At 31.7% G+C, this 21879-nt stretch overlaps 1 protein-coding gene across 1 annotated transcript in view; it reads right to left on the bottom strand.

Annotated features, from left to right (window-relative positions):
* The window catches only part of LOC143248203 (semaphorin-2A-like), a 57807-nt gene that overhangs the window by 12448 nt on the left and 23480 nt on the right, over positions 1-21879 (bottom strand). Inside the window, exons 6-10 of the mRNA XM_076496636.1 lie at positions 12558-12663; positions 9697-9861; positions 8930-9051; positions 4656-4764; positions 1113-1164 (exon numbers count right to left, since the gene is read on the bottom strand). Coding sequence (XP_076352751.1) covers positions 1113-1164; positions 4656-4764; positions 8930-9051; positions 9697-9861; positions 12558-12663 — 554 coding nt within the window. The remainder of the gene's footprint in view (positions 1-1112; positions 1165-4655; positions 4765-8929; positions 9052-9696; positions 9862-12557; positions 12664-21879) is intronic.

The following is a 21879-nucleotide window of genomic DNA, read 5'->3' as shown; positions in this document are numbered from 1 at the left end:
TAAGTGCACTAGCTGTCCCTAATTTAGCAGTAAAAGACCAGAAGGAAGGCAGCTAATTATCACCACCCACCACCAACTCTTGGGCTACTTTTTTACTAAAAAATGTTACTATGTAACAAATTTTGTTCCTGGATAGTATGTGTTATTACACTATGTAACACAAATTTTGTTCCTGGATAGTGTGTGTTATTTCTTAATTGCTTATGTTGTAAAAGTACAGAAAATGGCCATTATTCCCTTGAAACTTTGCTTTTGTCACCTGAGTAATGAAATTTCAAAATTAACCTATTTCCAAGTAAAAACAGAGAAATTTACACATTTTCAATTATATAAGGTGTGAATAAAACAACATACGAATCAAAATTTACATGTATTTATAATAAGGTTACACAAAAATGTTTAGAAGTGAGTAGATTTTGAGATTTGCAACTGTAATGTAAATCACTTTCACGTATCAGCCCCCAAATATAGTCTCCCATCATGTTTTCATCATACATTCCCAGGTCACAAGAGTAAAGTTTGAAGAGAAAAATAGGTTTTTTTCATTATTTACTTTAGGCATAAGCAATTGGGAAATAACACTTTCTGCCCAGGAACAATAAAAAGTAAACATTTTGTTACATAGTGTTATCACTAAAATATGTTATTTCAAATAACTGATTCTCTTTTTTTTTAATTATAAATAAAAGGTTCTATAAGTCATTTAAATAAAAAATCCACTCATTGGATCCTTTCGCATGTCTGAAAGAAGGGTGATATGCAAGACATTATCAAATTACACTTTTCAATTAGGAACAAGAAAAAGTAAACATGTTGCTACACATTGTTATTAAATGCTGTTACCATGATTCTGTCCTAGAACATCACCTTACTATTAACTTACTTAATCTACAAATTAGTGTTTAATGATATAAAAATTGGTATAGTAAACTATTTTGAGTTTTAGGTTTATATGAAACACTATATTTGAAAATGTAAGGAACATTACAACTCCTGTTTCTGATTTTTTAAAAACCCTATTTAACTCAATGATAGTAATGCATAGTACGAACAACTAAGTTCTGTTTGTTACAGCTTATAATCTGGGTTAACTTCAGGTAAATAATACTTACGAGGAAGTTGTGAATACTGCATAAAATGTGTTATCATCATTGTACACACTTTCTGTAAGTATGATAAATAAAACAGGGAAACATCATTAAAACAGATCTCAGAATAAGCTACATTTAAATATCTATTTGATATCCAATTTAAAAAAGAGAAAACCTTACAACTCAGTTTTGTGAAACTAATAATAATACACTTTACTAAAACACTTAGTATTATCAGCTGTAGCTATCTATTCTTCTTTACTGGTAATTGAAATATATATCATTATATGCACTTGTTATATTATTCCTGATTTTAAGTTTCAACTTGTGTAAACTCAAGTGTTTTTTTCCCTTCAATTTTAATAATGATACTCAAGTGTCAATAACACCTCCTTCACTTTTAATTAAAGATGATAGCCAAAATAAATTCATTAACTTTTAAAAATCTTTCATTTAGCTTCCCTTTCATAATACGAGCACAAAACCTAACATAAGTTTCCTTTCTTTTAACTACATCTCATAGATCTTGAAAACATTTTAAAGTTGTAGTCCTTCTGTGAAACACTATCTTTGTGACTATATTCTAATAAACACATAGCATAGTATACTTTAGAGAAAACACTATCTTTGTGACTATATTCTAATAAACACATAGCATAGTATACTTTAGAGAAAACACTATCTTTGTGACTATATTCTAATAAACACATAGCATAGTATACTTTAGAGAAAACACTATCTTTGTGACTATATTCTAATAAACACATAGCATAGTATACTTTAGAGAAAACACTATCTTTGTGACTATATTCTAATAAACACATAGCATAGTATACTTTAGAGAAAACACTATCTTTGTGACTATATTCTAATAAACACATAGCATAGTATACTTTAGAGAAAACACTATCTTTGTAACTATATTCTAATAAACACATAGCATAGTATACTTTAGAGAAAACACTATCATTGTGACAATATTCTAATAAACACATAGCATAGTATACTTTAGAGAAAACACTATCTTTGTGACTATATTCTAATAAACACATAGCATAGTATACTTTAGAGAAAACAGTATCTTTGTGACTATATTCTAATAAACACATAGCATAGTATACTTTAGAGAAAACACTATCTTTGTGACTATATTCTAATAAACACATAGCATAGTATACTTTAGAGAAACAGTATCTTTGTGACTATATTCTAATAAACACATAGCATAGTATACTTTAGAGAAAACACTATCTTTGTGACTATATTCTAATAAACACATAGCATAGTATACTTTAGAGAAAACACTATCTTTGTGACTATATTCTAATAAACACATAGCATAGTATACTTTTAGAGAAAACAAGTATCTTTGTGACTATATTCTAATAAACACATAGCATAGTATACTTTAGAGAAAACACTATCTTTGTGACTATATTCTAATAAACACATAGCATAGTATACTTTAGAGAAAACACTATCTTTGTGACTATATTCTAATAAACACATAGCATAGTATACTTTAGAGAAAACACTATCTTTGATAACAGTAACCAAATCTCAAAAGTTAGTTCACTGTATTCTAACAACAGAAAACAATATTAAACAAGTAGGTATTTATATAATCGAAAGTTTAGACAGAACAGATTTACTAAGTAACAATATTATGAAATGTGTGGCATACATACATTTAATAATATTCTTAATAAAAATCATTGTGAAAAGACTTAAACATAAGTATAAACACAATAACAATAAAGATAATAAAATTAAATCACCAGGAAACTGGAGTTTATTAAATTAATAACACAGAAAGAAACTCATGTTATTATTCAGTGTTGAGTGATCAGTGAAAATGGAGAGTCTTTTCTTTAATAAAAAAAAAGAATTCATAATGGTTCCTAAGTTGAGAAGTTTAAAGTTTTCAAGAATTATGAAATGATTGTTACTCTAACTATGTAATGGACACAAGACTCAAGTGGACCAGTTATTTTATATTCACTTGTATTTCTAGGTAACAAGTAATTTTACTAATATAAACAGCTTTCAAGTTACCCTAAGTATATTTATATGGAACCCATAAATGCAGAGGGGTCAGTAGAGTGTCTCTGGTTTTACAAAAGCTTTTAATACTAAACATACCTCAAGTTGAAAATAATACATCTCGAGTATTTCTTGAAAACAAGATTTCAACTTAAATCTATTTGCTCTTGACAAAAGTAATAAAAACTAGTGGATATTTTGGGACAGTATGTGACTTCTTTATAGGTTATGTTTTATTTGTTTAAAATATTCCAGTTGTAAGAGTAATAAATGAAGGTAATAGCCATTATTCTGTTATATGTTATCTTGTTTTGGAAATTTTAGAGTGAAGACAAACCTATGAGAACATGTAATATAAGCTCTATTGAGGCAGATTAGAACAAGTTTACATTTGAAGGATTCTGGTATAAAACTGTCAAAGTAAGTGTAGTAAATGTTTTCCTATGGTAAATAAAGAGATGTGGCAAAAGGATTATTTTGCTTATTTGAAGATCTAAGAAATGGAAGTAATAACTTCCATGTGTAAAAAGTACACATGGATATTGCAAGTTTAGGTTGTGAAAGAACAGAAAAATATCATACTGTTTGTGTGGAAAGTCTTAGTGAAAATCAATACATTTCCTGAAATGTAAAGCAGCAAGCTCAAATTTGTTATCTGTCCCCCTCTACCAGAATTAAATTTATAGAATTAGAAAATTTATAAGCTGACATTATAAAAACTATAGCTTTACAAAAACTGAAACAGATTTGAAACAAACATTTAAGATTTTTGTAGTAAGATAGTGAGACAAAAATATTTGGTTTCTAGAGTTGTTCTTTGTTAGAAAGCACAAAACTATACAAAAGGATGTCTATGCTTTACCCACCACAGGTATCAAAACCTGTTTTCTAACAGTAAAAATCTGCAGATATATCACTGTGCCACTAGGGGCCAATTTCTAGGAACAGTTACTAGATGTAGTATGTTATCCCTAAGAGAAAAAATGTCCCTGATTTGAAGAAATTAACCAAATATATAATTACATTTCATTTCTCATATTTATCATGAAGTCAGCAGCATAAATACATTAGAAATAAACACTGATCCAGTATTATTTGTCAAATTTATGTACATAATTATCGTATGATAACACTGGTGAAGTCTCCATATTTGGTCTAACAAATATACTAAGAGAAAAATAGTGCATTTAGAGGTCAGAGGTTAAAAAATATTATCATTATATTAAGGAAGTGAATTAAAGAACTTTTCATATATAGGTACAACTTCTACAATGATGTATCCTTCAGTCTAGATACAAAGTACCATATATAGGTACAACTTCTACAATGATGTATCCTTCAGTCTAGATACAAAGTACCATATATAGGTACAACTTCTACAATGATGTATCCTTCAGTCTAGATACAAAGTACCATATATAGGTACAACTTCTACAATGATATATGCTTCAGTATAGATACAAAGTACCTTGAGTTAAAACTCAAAAAAAATTAAATATGAAAAAACATAAAAAAACTTACGAATTTCATTGAAATAGAATGGAAACTCCCCAGGAATTGAACAGTTCAAGCGAGCTTTCACAAAAGATGCCCAGTTCTTGTTTAGGATATTCTTTCCCCCTGTATCTCTCTACAATAAAACAATAAGAATAAAAATGTATTGAAATAATCTTCACAATGTACACAAGATTAACAGTTTTACACACTTCAAGATATTATGGAGAATTATTAGAAGTGACTATAAGTTAATTAAAATTCTATTGTGACCCAAGTACCAACTGACTATTGTTCAAAATAAAGAAATAAATTTTCACTTAATAGTGATTACATTTTATAATCAAATAACCAATTTCATTGGCTTAATGTTAACCAAAGCCTTTTTTAAAAATAATTTCAAGTTTATCATAACTAACATTCCCTAATAGGAGCAGTTTCACAAATAAACTATTTATAATAGAAATTAACTTTCTTCCTAATTTTGTATCTGTTATTTGTTGAAATACAAACTAGACACTCATATCATTGAAGTGACTAAGTGGGTAACTGGCTGAAAGTAAGACAAAATAACTAAATCATGCACAGATTGATAACTAACCCTTTCGCAACAGGATCAGTATAACATACACAAGTTCATCTGCACATTTACACACGTTAAGTATTTGCACTATAACTTTTGGGACAGCATGTTTATCGTCAGAGAATTTTGTAGACATTTAGTAAAGATTACAAGTATTTTGTATACAAAAACTCAGATCTTTTAATGAAATACTTTTACTAAAGACTTGTTTGTAAAACTAGAATCTGTTTTGTTTCTAGTCTGTGTGCAAAGTGATTTCATGATATCATTAAAAACTATTTTTCGTCCCAAAAATTTCAAATAATATTTCCATAAACTCTGAAACCTCCTAAATACATTTCAAACATTTGTTTTCAGTAAAACTTTATACTGTATGTTATTTTTCTGTACTCTAACTATGTGTGGTCTGTCATGTAATGAACCTCGAATCCATCACACAAGAATTATCAAATAAATATAAATTATGCTTTTTTATGCTAGAAAGACTACATATTATAACACGAAAATACAAATGTTTAGTCTAAGTACTTTAAGTCTCACAATGCTACAAATGTTATATTTATTGGTTTTTTTTTTTTTATTAAACTGATCTTCCAGTCTTGCCTACCTAACATTACATAACTAGCACTGACATGGTGCAAGTGCATTAAGGTCACGTTCCAGTAATATAAAACTGACCTTTAGTCTTCCCTGCCTTGGCTGTGTTTTAATGAACTAGTATTTTGCAATATATAGTCACATTTCAATTATTATACATTATATATATGTACATAGATTAATACCATTTAGATATAAATTATTAAACTTATTTTTCTTAAAATATAAAATAATAAATTAAGAAGTAAAGCAAACAGTTATTTCTTCTCACTATGAACTATGTATTTGGTTGCTGCTGAAAATATGTTGCTAAGCCTTTTAAAATTTTGCACATGGAGGATAAGAACATTTTTTTTTAGGTTTACAAATATACACAGTTGAATAACCAAAGTATCATAAATAACTACATTTATATCATAGAATTCCACACTGATTTGTTAAGCTTGGATACTATGATTCATTTAGATTATAAAAAAATATGAAACTCTGAGCACACTGAAACAATACTTACCTCATTGAAATCTTGGATCAAAAGAACATTTTAGCATTTTCAAATATTAAAATGGTAGGGAGATTCTACTCTGGGGACATTCTAAGCTGTTCATTGGTTATTCACATGTTATATATTGAAGTAAGTGTAAATAAGATACTGTTTCAAAGAGAAGAGTTGAACAGTGCCATTATATATGATTCAGCACACAAGCCATATCTCATAATACAAGAGAGAAAGATATGAGGTTCTTATTTTATATTGTAGCTTGTTAATATTGGTAATTTGAGTTCATAATTTGTACAAAACTATAAACCTAGTATTTTAACATCATAAACATATAATTTTAAACAGTGCTGTATTCAATGTACCATGTGACTCAATAAAATCTATATTTAAATGTGTTATTTTAATATTTACTTTTAAATTAAGAAGAAGTTAGCACATACATAATATTAAAGTTTGAATTATAATCTACAATTTGATTCCAAACTTACTGACACAAGTATATAATATACTAATTAAATAAAATTTTGAATACAAGTAGACAAACACAATGATATAACCTTTGAACCCTTACCTCTTATGAAAGGGTTAATTAACTAACAAACTTACATCTCTCCCCAAAATGATTCATTATTTCACCAAATATCTGAGTAACTAACCCCTTTATCTCTTTATATTATCAATATATATGATATATTATAACCATAAATGTTCAAGCCATAAACAAAACACATTAAAATTAAACAAAATATGCTGCATATTTTAAAAAAGACTCCAAGGTACAAGCTACAACATGGATCCTATATTTTGGAGATGACTGGAGAAGTAGGACCCACATTGCAGTGAGGATACACCGTCTATCAGTCTTAACCCCCAATTCACTAGTCTCACATTGGAAAATTAGGAATTAAGAGAGTGATATGTAGCTGCTTAAGCCCTCAATGCCCAACATCTATATCACCCTTCATTGCCTGCAGACTGTTGTGGGAAGGTGACTGCTCTCCCAAGTTAAAATAAGAATAAGATGAACATGCAAGATGAAAAATAAATGTGGAACATTGTGGGCTTGAGTACCCATATCTCACTCTCCTAATTTCCAATCTTTTTTATGTGAGACTAGCAAATTGGAGGTTAAGACTAACAGATGGTGTACCCCCACTGCAATGTGGGTCCTAGTTTTATAGTCACCTCCAAAACCAAGGATACATTTTATAATCCCACATTGTAACTTGTCCCTTAGGTTCTTTTAAAAATATGCAGCATATGTTGTTTAATTTTAATGTGTTTTGTTTATGGCTTAAAACTTATGGTTATAATATAATTAGTCAGAGGTTGGGATTTGCTGTTCAGTCCTAACTCATGATTTTGTTTACTTATTTGGCTTCATTTGGATGTAATTATTTATTTTTGCTAAAATTATATATATATACACAACACAAACACACACACACATTTGCTCCAAAGCTTTTGAGAAAGTTCCAGCTATTAAATTTCATCATGTTACACTAAATCTCCTTCAGCTAAAGAACTACATTCAACAGATTTTTGGTCTTAACGAAAGATATATAATACAAAAATATTATTGTCAGTTTCTATAAGATTCTGAAACACTTAGTAAATGTAATAAATGTTGTTTCAAGATGCTGTTTTTTCTTCAAAGCTACAAAATAATTCTCTCAATAGTCAAGATAGAAAATGTTTTTTCATATTCATATGAATGCAGTTGTAAAAAACATATAGTCCACTAATAATCTTCAGATGACCACTCAGAAGTGTTTTTGATGGTTTTCTTGTCCAACATCACAGAAATTCATATTAGAACATATTTGTGGTTAATTTGCTCATAATATATCTTTAAACAATAGCCACATTTTACAACATAAAGGCATGGATTTGAGTGAGAGAACCACATTCAATCAAGTTTTTAACTTGAGAAAAGAGAAAAATGTAGTTATGCATTTTTTTCCATAGTAATAAATTCTAAAATAATTTTATTAATAATTTTTGATTGAAAAAAATTACAGATTATTTATTCTTATGCCTAATTAAAGAACTGAATCAAAACTCTTTCTGTACCAAATAAATCTTTGTGCTAAAAATCAAGCATTATTTGTGTAGAAGAGAGGCTTACCAAAACAATAATTTCCTCACAAATTTCAAAATTTGGAACAGACCCTCCCTACAGCTGATAACTACAAATGTATTTGTTCATCAGACCAGACAAGTTTAGATAATTTTAGTAATTCTTTGAGTGTCAAAATATTATTTCAATAATTTACTCAATTATTTGTCTTTACAATTTATACAAAAACCCAAATCACATCTAACTCTAGTTTAACATCTCAATTATGGACCTACCAAATATTATTATGGCTATAAATCAAGTATTCTTTCTACAAAAAACATTAATGCTAAATATTACTGAAATTCATGCTTCAAATTGTTACTAAAGTTACTGGTGTTACGCTGTTACAATAACACTCTTAGCTTTCTATGAAACAAATGTTTATATGGTTGATGTTCTTTTCTTTTTCAACAGTTCACCAATTTCCACTTAAAGTAATCACAAAATGAAGATTTGAAAATGTCATGAGATAATCATGACAAATAATTCACTTCCCTCACCTTACAGACTCTAGCAACACGGGTGTAAATATTCTTCCCACAGTTAATGTATTCCACGGCACTTTCTCGAAAGAAGAAAAAGACGTAGTTTCCAATGTCGTAAGAGCCAACAAACTGAGGCTCTGGAGAGAAACACCGACATTTTAATACTAAATGAAAATATTACAGTTATATTAAGTAGCAAAAACTCTACTTTAAAGTAAGCAACTACAAATTTCATGTACTCTTAGATATCAGTTATAAATTATAGTATACATTAGAAACGTACTGGTTAAATGAACTTCTGCATGGAACACTAAAACACAGTAAAAACTTTAATCTACAACAGAAAGATCTACAAATTTAACAGCTTCTTTCACCATGTAAAGTAATTTTAATTTATCTTGTACTCTTTCAAAAGTTTATCAACAACTGAGGGCCATTACATTCTTAAAAAAATACTTTTAAAATTTTGGGTTTTATTGAAAATTACCTGTATGCAACAATGGCTTTAAAGAACAAAAACCACACCTATTTCAAATAGGGTTAAGAAAAGAAGTTAATCATAATTCAAACAACTGAACCATATTTTAATAACTACTAAAATAATTATTACTCTTTTATAGTATAAAAAAACAAAATCTGTTCAAAATTCAGAAACAAAAATGACCATAATTGTTATATTTCATCAAAAAGTTAAAACATATACCTTTGTTATTTTAACCAATTGTGCTAACACTTGTACATAAGCAGTTTAATGTTTAATCTACATTAAAAATTGAGCTTACTGTCCAGCCACTTTGAATCATATTTGATAGTTCGGCTGAATGGATAAACTCTTCTTCCTGTCGAAGGATCATACAGATCTGTACGAAATATTACAGTGTCAGCCTTGGTGAACTCTGCTACAGTGCCACTATACAACCCAGGGAGATCTCCTGGATTCCCAAGCTCTAAAGTAAGATGTAACAGAAGAACAAGAAATATATAAAAATGTCAAGCTATTCCAGTTAATGACCATTTTGTTCCTTCAGTGACATGGTGACTAAAAGCACTGAACCCTGTTTAATGTAATCTATTTGCTACACACACAAAAAATGCTTCTTTACTTTATAATATATATTATTCCTGACAGTTCACTTTCAACATTTTAAATTTTTAATAGACAAAACTTTACTGTGAGAGATAAATTAAGATACATAACATATCAAAACACTTGAGTTACTTCCCACATATACAGGGGAATATAAAAAAATACACAACAGTGGTAGTTTTAATCAAAACAATGCATGTTACTTTATAATATGTTAGTTCAGCAACATATGCATCTCTTTTAGTTGTATAGAAAATCACATGGAAACAAACTTAATATGACTTTTCTGAAATATTGTGTGAAGTTACAGCTATGTTCTATCTGACACAAAACTAATGCTGCATGACGTGACACCTGTATTAGAATACAGAACTGAAATTACTGTTATACGTTACGTTTAAGTGGTGTCTTACTATGAGAATACAGGTTTGGAAGAAGCACTTCAAAACTGTATTCTAAAACAAAATAGAACTTGAGAACAAACACATTTAAGAACAATGTCTCTGCTAGACCAACATCAGCTGCAAAGAATGTGTTGTGATCAACATCTGCATTTTTCTATCTGTAAAACTGCACTGTTTACACTATATGGAATAACCTCTTGGCTGTGCCACCATAATGTAATATATGGCCTACGACAGGCAGGATCACATTTAAAATGTTGATAAAGTTCTTCATACTTTATTTAAAAAAACCTAAACAAGTGAAAAAATGAGTTTACCTGTGAAAATTAAGTCACACTTTTGTCACAGCTACAACAAAATAAGATTTTAACTAATTTATCTTTACTATTATGCAAATACAATAGTATGTAAAAGTGTATATGTGTGCATGTTTTTTATAGCAAATCCACACCGGCTATCTGCTAAGTCCACCAAGGGGAATCAAACCCAATTATGTAAAAGTGAAACACAAGCTAGTTTTACTTATTTATGATATGCTACATTGCAGTAAATTAAAAGTTTACACTTGGCAGCATATAGTAAAAAAAGGCAAGTAATCATTTCTTTCAAGTTGAAAACACTGACCCAGTAACTCATAAGGATCTCATCAAATAACCAAACTGATTTATAGTTGTTTACTGGTAACATGTTATGCATGTTTGCTTGTTTGTCAGTAATAAAGTATTATATAATTTTTTATTATTTTCTTTTGCATTGAATTAATTTTAACATCTTTGGAAGAAAACAAAAATACAGCATTTCCATGGAACTTTCAAACACTATTCTAAAGAAGTTAAATTTCAAAATTAATTCAATGACGATCAATATTGATTAAAATGCTGTAGTTAACATGTTAAGATTTGAACATATGATTAAAAATTGTTTTCAAATTTTCAGCTCTACATCTTTAAATATTTAAAACATGAACAAGAAAATATATTTAGAAAAGACCCATAATGCTGACTTGATATATGTGTGGTTAGTTATTTTTTTAAAGTTGAATTTTAAATTTTTTTATGAAATACAATGTTTGTTTTACCATTTTCTGAATTTCAATCTCAAGATTCAAGTACAACATTTATAGATGTTAAAATTAGTAATCTTTGGAAATAAGTTTGTTAAGTAGAAGGTAGTAATACTTCTCATATTTTCAGTAATTTAAAAAGATGAGTAAAAATGAGAATTATAATAATAGTATCATGCTAATTCTTAACATATTATGATCTTTTTTTATGTAATAAAATACATGTATTACAAACTTAACATTTATAAAAGGAAATGAAAAAATAAGAAAAATATTCATAATGTTTACATTAAAATAAGATTTACATTAATTGCAAAACAAAATATTTTCAAAAAAACAAGCTTGCACTGTTGAATACTCTTTCATAATAGCAAGGGAAAACAGCGACAAAAATAGGTCAAGAATTTCATGTTTGGTTTAAAAACATACACAGTTTTAACACAGTTGAAGTTTTGTCAGAGATAAAAGGTTTCAACAGTGCTTTGTATGTTTGCCGAACACAATTTGCTTTTTTATACATCCATAGTGTATCAGGGCTGAAACAAAACTAGTCAGCTTTCATTAAAATACGTAATCAAAATGGAAGTTTTACCCAAAACAATCCCTTAGCGTACCTAAAATTACAACCAAGGTTACAACCAATAAATTACAGTTAGACATCACAGTTCTGGAAACATGAAACAATACTTTTTCTCCATAGTTTATGTCACACTTGAAATAAAAAGTGTTCTTCATGGACTTTTAGGAAAGGGATTATAAAAGACACATTGGATAAAGTTAACAAACATAGAAATAAGTTCTTACTTAAGTTTTTGTTACAAATTTGAAATATTCATAACTAGGTAGAAAGATATTTGCAAAAAACAGAATGGTACAATATATTTTACTATAAACCAGAAAATTTCCCAAATTAATACATTTTACTAGTTAATAGTTCATATGATTAAGATAGAAAAACAAGAAACTGTGAGTGACAGAAAAACAGAAATGATGCCTCAAAAATACTGTTTTCTAAGGCAGATAATATAATATCTAATGTGAATAAAATATATCAGATAAAAGCTTCAACATTTAAAGAAAGAAACTTACCAACCCATACAGCAGTTGAATTGTCCTCTGGATCAAATGGACATTTGGCAATTCCACTTCCAATACCAGGATACTTTTCATGTTGTCCTATATGTGATAGATTAGCCTAAGAAATAAACAAGTAGACAGCAAGTACTGACAGGATGCAACCAATTCTGAGAAAGAACATTAGTAACAAAACAGAATATGCATAAGAGATTAGTGTTAACTAGTATAAAATACACTTTGTTTTGTAAACTGGAAATTTTGTCTTAAGAGAAATAAACTACAGTATTTATAACTTTTCTCAAACATTAATTTATTCAAACAAAATTTAAAAGTGTCAAAAACTACAAATTACAGTTGTGTCAACAATGAATGTGTATTAGAGCAAAACAAAAATGAAATAAAAATCAATCATAACCTACAGCTTCTGTAACAGTTATACATGTATTAACGTTATTGAGTTTTAAAAAGTGCATTTGCCTCTTTTTTTATATATTCCAACTACTCTCAACCAATGAGCATTCTTACAGGAAACCAGCACATGTAATAAGTTTACAATAAAAAAATATTTTTTTTGAAAACTAGATTTGCAGTATTTGAACATATGACCTTTCTATACGAAACACATAAAACAGTTTAAGGAGAAACTAATTTATAGCTTCAAACAATCACATACAGAATTACCAAATTCCCAATAACAGAACTTTTTACATCCTATATCCAAATGTTCTAATTTGCTAATAAATAACAACATTAAGAGTCAACACCAGGTGCCTTTCATTGTCCTAGTATTAAAAAATTGAGCCTTTCTTCCTGCTTGACAGAAAACATTTCTTAATACAGAAATGTTCTCAAGGATGGCTCAAACTGTTCATCAAAATGGTATTTAAAATATTTCTTCAAAGGCCATCAGAATCTCACAATACTCCACAGCATTTCTTTTCAGAGCAATATCTGTGTAATGACCGAGTCATAAGTTCTAGGAATATCGGTAGATATTGTAGCAAAATGTCTAAATTTATTGTTCAGCTTTTTAGTGCTTGTTTTTTATTACCTGATAATTCAAACATCAAAACTATAATGTCAATCAATCACCATGAGGTGGTGTGTGTTTCAAGTGAAGTATCAGTTTTTTCTTAAATATGATTAACTATTAGTATTCTAAAAATACATAATTCTAGCATAAATGATGTTTTATCACTATCCACTGAGGTTAGTGTTCTCAAAGATGTTTGGTGTTTCTTACAAACACTCTTAATGTAGGGAGAAACAGAAATTGTCAGCTAATAATAAACAATACATATTATTGTTGGAACCTCACTGTATTTAAAACTTGGTTATAAATATAACCTTGTTACGTATCAAGAGAGTATGTGTTAAGGTGAGATGGCATCTTGTTACAACGAGTGTAAAGTCTGCTCTTTTTTAAAGTTGCAGTGAGCAAGCCTTACAATAGTGAAAGTATTGTTATTTATTGTTTTACATGTCAATTAAAGCTTCACATCAAATGTATAAATATAAAGTATAGGATTTTAATGTTATGCATCAATTTAAAAACAATATATACGATCTAGATGTAACGATAGCTCTCATATTCTAATATTCATAAAGACAATAACAATGATGAAGAACTTGAGAAATTTAATTCCAAAGCTGAAAACCTAGGTAATGATAAATTGGTGATCTAATTAACAATGTGCATACATTAAATAATTGCAACAGTAGTACTGTCTAGTGTTTTTGGAAGAATTTGCCATTAGAATGGAAAGTAAATTGGAATTTGTAATGAAAGAATATTAGTTTGAAGAAGGAACTCAAATTATGTCACAGTAAAGTAAAGGAAAGTGGGCAGAATCTGTTACAAATTATGTAACAGTAAAGTAAAGGAAAGTAGGCAGAATCTATTACAAATTATGTCACAGTAAAGTAAAGGAAAGTGGGCAGAATCTATTAGCTCTTCATGGCCATAATGTAGTAGTTTCAGTGCTCGAAAATACAATTAACATGGAAACTGATCCTTTGAAAACTAACAGTTCTTGAACTTATGCTGTTGCACTTAAGAGTAAGTATCAGACAGGTAATACAACTGACAAATTAAATAGTGAACCAGAAAGGGCTAATAAAGAAATTTCTAAAAAATTATGTTATCCAAATTGAATATCCATATCAGTGTGTTTCTGATGATAAAGCACAAGAGAATCCTAAAAGATAATTTGTTATATTCCAAGAAAAAAAAGAAACAAGTGAAAAACTGGGCTACTGGCACTTGATGTGTTAAAAAAAACACAATAAAGATGTTTCTTTGAAATCAGCTTATGATGGTAGCAGGATGATGTATATTGGGCAATGTGTACAAGATACCACAGTAAGTGATACAACAGTTATTTTTAGATAAATGACTTCAGTGTAAAAAGAAATGTAAACAGCTCACAACTGAAAAGATAAGTATATCAGCTTCATTCTGTGTTGAACTTAACTGACAGTCTGAAATAGGATCAAAATATTTTTCTTCTGAGTTTTGGCTGGACGGTTTAATTTTCAAATTTTCTTTTTATCTGAAACATAATCTAAGACAGAGTAAAGGGGCATTTACTAACAAGATTAATAATGGAAAATAGGCTTAATTTAATATGTCTAAATATTAGAAGTATTATTCATAAAATAGATGATGTGATAACTCAGTTTTTAATTGCAAATTTAAGCCTGATATATAGATACTTCTTAAATTCTTATAAGTGTAGTGATTTTTTTATATACTTTAGAATCACTTCAGATAACTCTTTATACTGATTGAATGACTTTAATGTAAAGTCTTTCATTATATTCAAACTTTTACCAATCATAACCACATGACTTGAAGCCTGAATTAAATAATTTGATATCTGTCATTAATGCACAGCCTTGTATGTACCAACTTATTATGGTGGTAAGTGCTGCTGTATTGACACTTGACAATATATTTACAAATTGTTGTGATGTAGTTCCTGATGGAATTTGGTTTGATATTTCACATCATTATGTCTTAACATTATTCTCTGCTGTATTAGTAACTTCATCAAAGTTTATTACAATACCAAATACACTTATTAATGGTGACACACTGAAAAATTTTAATCCTTGCTTTAAGTGATGTTAATGGGAACTCTACCATTAACAGGGAACCACAGATCAATTCAGTTTTTCTTCTCTTTTGCAGAGCATTATTGTACACTGTATAATTTATATTTTCCATTTTGTGAAACTGTTAAACTACATAATGCTAGATATCCACCTTGGATGACTGTAGTTTTATTACATATGATTAGATGTAAACAGAGACTCTATCTTCATTTTAGAGATACAGATAATCTTTGAACTTGCAATATATATTTAGTACTTACAGTACTCTTCAGCATCTAGTTGCTGGTCATAAAGCTAGTTCTTTTCAGGATTATAACTCTTGTTATGCATGGTATAACCTCAAAAAACAACTAGATAAGAATACATAAAGTAATAAAAAAGATGACGTATTTTAACAGCGCAGGTTCTTGTGTTACTGATTCTACTAGACGGGGCATTACTGTAATAACATTAAGTGTTATAGCTCACAATATTTATCTTGCTCCTATAACTGTGACTGAAAATCATTCTCTCTCACTTTTCTTTTGCTAAATAGGATGATGTTATAGGATCCAATTATTGACCCCTTAACCGCACTTGATGACATGAGCATACTTGTTATGTTGCATGCCCTCCTGTACTTGATGACATGAGCATACTTGTTATGTTGCATGCCCCCCTGTACTTGATGACATGAGCGTGCTTGTTATGTTGCATGCCCCCTGTACTTGATGACATGAGCGTGCTTGTTATGTTGCATGCCCCCTGTACTTGATGACATGAGCGTGCTTGTTATGTTGCATGCCCCTGTACTTGATGACATGAGCGCATTCTTGTTATGTTGCATGCCCCCTGTACTTGATGAAATGAGCGTACTTGTTATGTTGCATGCCCCTGTACTTGATGAAATGAGCGCGTTTGTTATGTTGCATGCCCCTGTACTTGATGAAATGAGCGTTCTTGTTATGTTGCATGCCCCCTGTACTTGATGACATGAGCGTGCTTGTTATGTTGCATGCCCCCTGTACTTGATGACATGAGCGTGCTTGTTATGTTGCATGCCCCCTGTACTTGATGAAATGAGCGTGCTTGTTATGTTGCATGCCCCCTGTACTTGATGAAATGAGTGTGCTTGTTATGTTGCATGCCCCTGTACTTGATGAAATGAGCTGCTTGTTATGTTGCATGCCCCTGTACTTGATGAAATGAGCGTGCTTGTTATGTTGCATGCCCCTGTACTTGATGACATGAGCGTGCTTTTATGTTGCATGCCCCTGTACTTGATGACATGAGCGTGCTTGTTATGTTGCATGCCCTGTACTTGATGACATGAGCGTGCTTGTTATGTTGCATGCCCCCTGTACTTGATGACATGAGCATGCTTGTTATGTTGCATGCCCCATGTACTTGATGACATGAGCGTGCTTGTTATGTTGCATGCCCCCCCTGTACTTGATGACATGAGGCGTTGCTTGTTATGTTGCATGCCCCATGTACTTGATGACATGAGCGTGCTTGTTATGTTGCATGCCCCCATGTACTTGATGACATGAGCGTGCTTGTTATGTTGCATGCCCCCATGTACTTGATGACATGAGCGCACTTGTTATGTTGCATGCCCCCTGTACTTGATAACATGAGTGTACTTATGTTGCATGCCTCCCCCTGTACTTGATGACATGAGCGCACTTATGTTGCATGCCCCCTGTACTTGATGACATGAGTGTACTTATTATGTTGCATGCCCCCCTGTACTTGATGACATGAGCGCACTTGTTATGTTAAATGCCTCCCCATGTACTTGATGACATGAGCGCACTTGTTATGTTGCATGTTTCCCCCCTGTACTTGATGACATGAGCGTGCTTGTTATGTTGCATGTTTCCACCCTGTACTTGATGACATGAGCGTGCTTGTTATGTTGCATGTTTCCACCCTGTACTTGATGACATGAGCGTGCTTTATGTTGCATGCCCCCTGTACTTGATGACATGAGCGTGCTTGTTATGTTGCATGCCCCCTGTACTTGATGACATGAGCGTAATTGTTATGTTGCATGCCCCTGTACTTGATGACATGAGCGTAATTGTTATGTTGCATGCCCCTGTACTTGATGACATGAGCGTAATTGTTATGTTGCATGCCCCTGTACTTGATGACATGAGTGTACTTGTTATGTTGCATGCCCCCTATACTTGATGACATGAGCGTGCTTGTTATGTTGCATGCCCCCTGTACTTGATGACATGAGAGTACTTGTTATGTTGCATGCCCCCTGTACTTCATGACATGAGCGTACTTGTTATGTTGCATGCCCCCCTGTACTTGATGACATGAGGGTGCTTGTTATGTTGCATGCCCCATGTACTTGATGACATGAGTGTGCTTTATATGTTGCATGCCCCCCTGTACTTGGTGACATGAGCGTGCTTGTTATGTTGCATGCCCTCCTGTACTTGATGACATGAGCGCTTGTTATGTTGCATGCCCCTGTACTTGATGACATGAGCGTTTTTGTTATGTTGCATGTTTCCCCCCTGTACTTGATGACATGAGCGTGCTTGTTATGTTGCATGCCCCCCTATACTTGCGGGCATGAGTTTGCTTGTTATGTTGCATGCCCCCTGTACTTGATGACATGAGCGTAATTGTTATGTTGCATGCCCCCTGTACTTGATGACATGAGTGTGCTTGTTATGTTGCATGCCCCCTGTACTTGATGACATGAGTGTACTTGTTATGTTGCATGCCTCCCCCTGTACTTGATGACATGAGCGTGCTTGTTATGTTGCATGTTTCCCCCCTGTACTTGATGACATGAGCGTGCTTGTTATGTTGCATGCCCCCTGTACTTGATGACATGAGTGTACTTGTTATGTTGCATGCCCCCTGTACTTGATGACATGAGCGTACTTGTTATGTTGCATGCCCCCTGTACTTGATGACATGAGTGTGCTTTATATGTTGCATGCCCTCCTGTACTTGATGACATGAGTGTGCTTGTTATGTTGCATGCCTCCCCTGTACTTGATGACATGAGCGTACTTGTTATGTTGCATGCCACCCTGCACTTGATGACATGTGTGCTTGTTATGTTGCATGCCTCCCCCTGTACTTGAGGACATGAGTGTACTTGTTATGTTGCATGCCCCCCTGTACTTGATGACATGAGGGTAATTTTTATGTTGCATGCCCCCCTGTACTTGATGACATGAGCATAGTTGTTATGTTTCATGCCTCCCCCTGTACTTGATGACATGAGCGTATTTGTTATGTTGCATGCCCCCCTGTACTTGATGACATGAGCGCACTTGTTATGTTGCATGCCTCCCCATGTACTTGATGACAGGAGCGCACTTGTTATGTTGCATGCCTCCCCATGTACTTGATGACATGAGCGCACTTGTTATTTTGCATGCCCCCTGTACTTGATGACATGAGCGTACTTGTTATGTTGCATGCCGCCCCCTGTACTTGATGACATGAGCGTGCTTGTTATGTTGCATGTTTCCACCCTGTACTTGATGACATGAGCGTGCTTGTTATGTTGCATGCCCCCTGTACTTGATGACATGAGTGATATTACCCATCCCTACGACCATGTTTACAATAATTTTGAAGGAATGATATTACCCATCCCTACGACCATGTTTACAATGTTTTTGAGAAAATAATATTACCCATCCCTACGATCACGTTTACAATGTTTTTGAAGGAATGATATTACCCATCCCAATTACCATGTTTACAATGTTTTTGAGGGAATTATATTACCCATCCCTACTACCATGTTTACAATGTTTTTCAGGGAATGATATTACCCATCCCTACTACCATGTTTAGAATGTCTTTGAGAAAATAATACTACCCATCCCTGTTACCATGTTTACAATGATTTTAAGGAAGTGATATTACCCATCCCAACTACCATGTTTAAAATGTTTTTGAGAAAATAATATTACCCATCCCTACGACCACGTTTACAATATTTTTGAAGGAATGATATTACCCATCCCTACTAACTTGTTTACAATGTTTTTGAGGGAATAATATTACCCACCCCTACAACCATGTTCACAATGTTTGTGAAGTAATGATATTACCCATCCCTACTACCATGTTTACAATGTTTTTCAAAGAATGATATTACCCATCTCTACAACAAGGTTTACAAAGTTTTTAAGGGAATGATATTACCCATCCTTACTACCATGTTTTGAGGGAATGATATTACCCACCCCTGCTACCATGTTTACAATGTTCTGAAGAAATCATATTACCCATCCGTGTTACCATGTTTACAATGTTTTTCAAAGAATGATATTATCCATTCCTACGACAATGTTTACAATGTTTTTGAAGGAATGATATTACCCATCCCTGTTACTATGTTTACAATGTTTTTTAAGGAAGTGATATTACCCATCCCTACGACCATGTTTACAATATTTTTGAAGGAATGATATTACCCATCCCTACTACCTTGTTTACAATGTTTTTGAGGGAGTGATATTACCCACCCCTGCTACCATGTTTACAATGTTTTTGAGAAAATAATATTACCCATCCCAACTACCATGTTTACAATGTTTGTGAAGGAATGATATTACCCATCCCTACGACCATGTTTACAATGATTTTGAAAAAATGGTATTACCCATACCTACAACCATGTTTACAATGTTTTTGAGGAAATGATATGACCCATCTTTACCACCATGTTTACAATGTCTTTGAGAAAATAATACTACCCATCCCTACGACCATGTTTACAATGTTTTTAAGAATAAAATATTACCCATCCCAACTACCATATTTACAATGTTGTTCAGAAAATAATATTACCCGTCCCTACAACCAGGTTTACAAAGTTTTTAAGGGAATGATATTACCCACCCCTGCTACCATGTTTACAATGTTCTCAAGAAATGATATTACCCATCCCTGTTACCATGTTTACAATGTTTTTCAAAGAATATTATCCATCCCTACGACAATGTTTACAATGTTTTTGACGGAATGATATTACCCATCCCTACTACCATGTTTACAATGTTCTGAAGAAATGATATTATCCATCCCTACTACCATGTTTACAAAGTTCTGAAGAAATGATATTACCCATCCCTGTTACTATGTTTTTTACGGAAGTGATATTACCCATCCCTACGACCATGTTTACAATATTTTTGAAGGAATGATGTTACCCATCCCTACTACCTTGTTTACAATGTTTTTGAGGGAGTGATATTACCCATCTTTACTACCATGTTTACAATGTCTTTGAGAAAATAATACTACCCATCCCTTTTACCATGTTTACAATGTTTTTTAAGGAAGTGATATTACGCATCCCAACTACCATGTTTACAATGTCTTTGAGAAAATAATACTACCCATCCCTTTTACCATATTTACAATGTTTTTTAGAAAATAATATTACCCGTCCCAACTACCATGTTTACAATGTTTTAGAAAAATGATACTATCCACCCCTACTACCATGTTTACAATGTTTTTCAGAAAATAATATTACCCTTCCCAACTACCATGTTTACAATGTTTTTCAAAGAATGATATTACTCATCCTTACTACCATGTTTTGAGGGAATGATATTACCCATGTCTACTACAATGTTTACAATGTTTTTCAAAGAATGATATTACCCATCCCTACGACCATGTTCACAATGTTTTTGAGGGAGTGATATGACCCATGTCTACTACAATGTTTACAATGTTTTTGATAAAATAATATTACCCATCCCAACTACAAAGTTTACAATGTTTTTCAAAGAATGATATTACCCATCCCTACTACCTTGTTTACAATGTTTTTGAGGGAGTAATATTACCCACCCCTACAACCATGTTCACAATGTTTGTGAAGTAATGATATTACCCATCCCTACTACCATGTTTACAATGTTTTTCAAAGAATGATATTACCCATCCTTACTACCATGTTTTGAGGGAATGATATTACCCACCCCTACTACCATGTTTACAATGTTCTGAAGAAATGATATAACCCATCCTTCCGACCATGTTCACAACATTTTTGAAGGAATAATATTACCCATCCCTGTTACTATGTTTACAGTGTTTTTAAGGAAGTGATATTACCCATCCCTACGACCATGTTTACAATCTTTTTGAAGGAATGATATTACCCATCCCTACTACCTTGTTTAAAATGTTTTTGAGGGAGTGATATTACCCATCCCAACTACCATGT

The sequence above is a fragment of the Tachypleus tridentatus genome, chromosome 4 (assembly GCF_004210375.1).
Source record: "Tachypleus tridentatus isolate NWPU-2018 chromosome 4, ASM421037v1, whole genome shotgun sequence".
NCBI classification, from domain to species: Eukaryota; Metazoa; Arthropoda; class Merostomata; order Xiphosura; family Limulidae; genus Tachypleus; species Tachypleus tridentatus.
The sequence above is the reverse complement of the archived record's forward strand: the minus strand, read 5'-3'. Positions and strand labels throughout refer to the sequence as shown.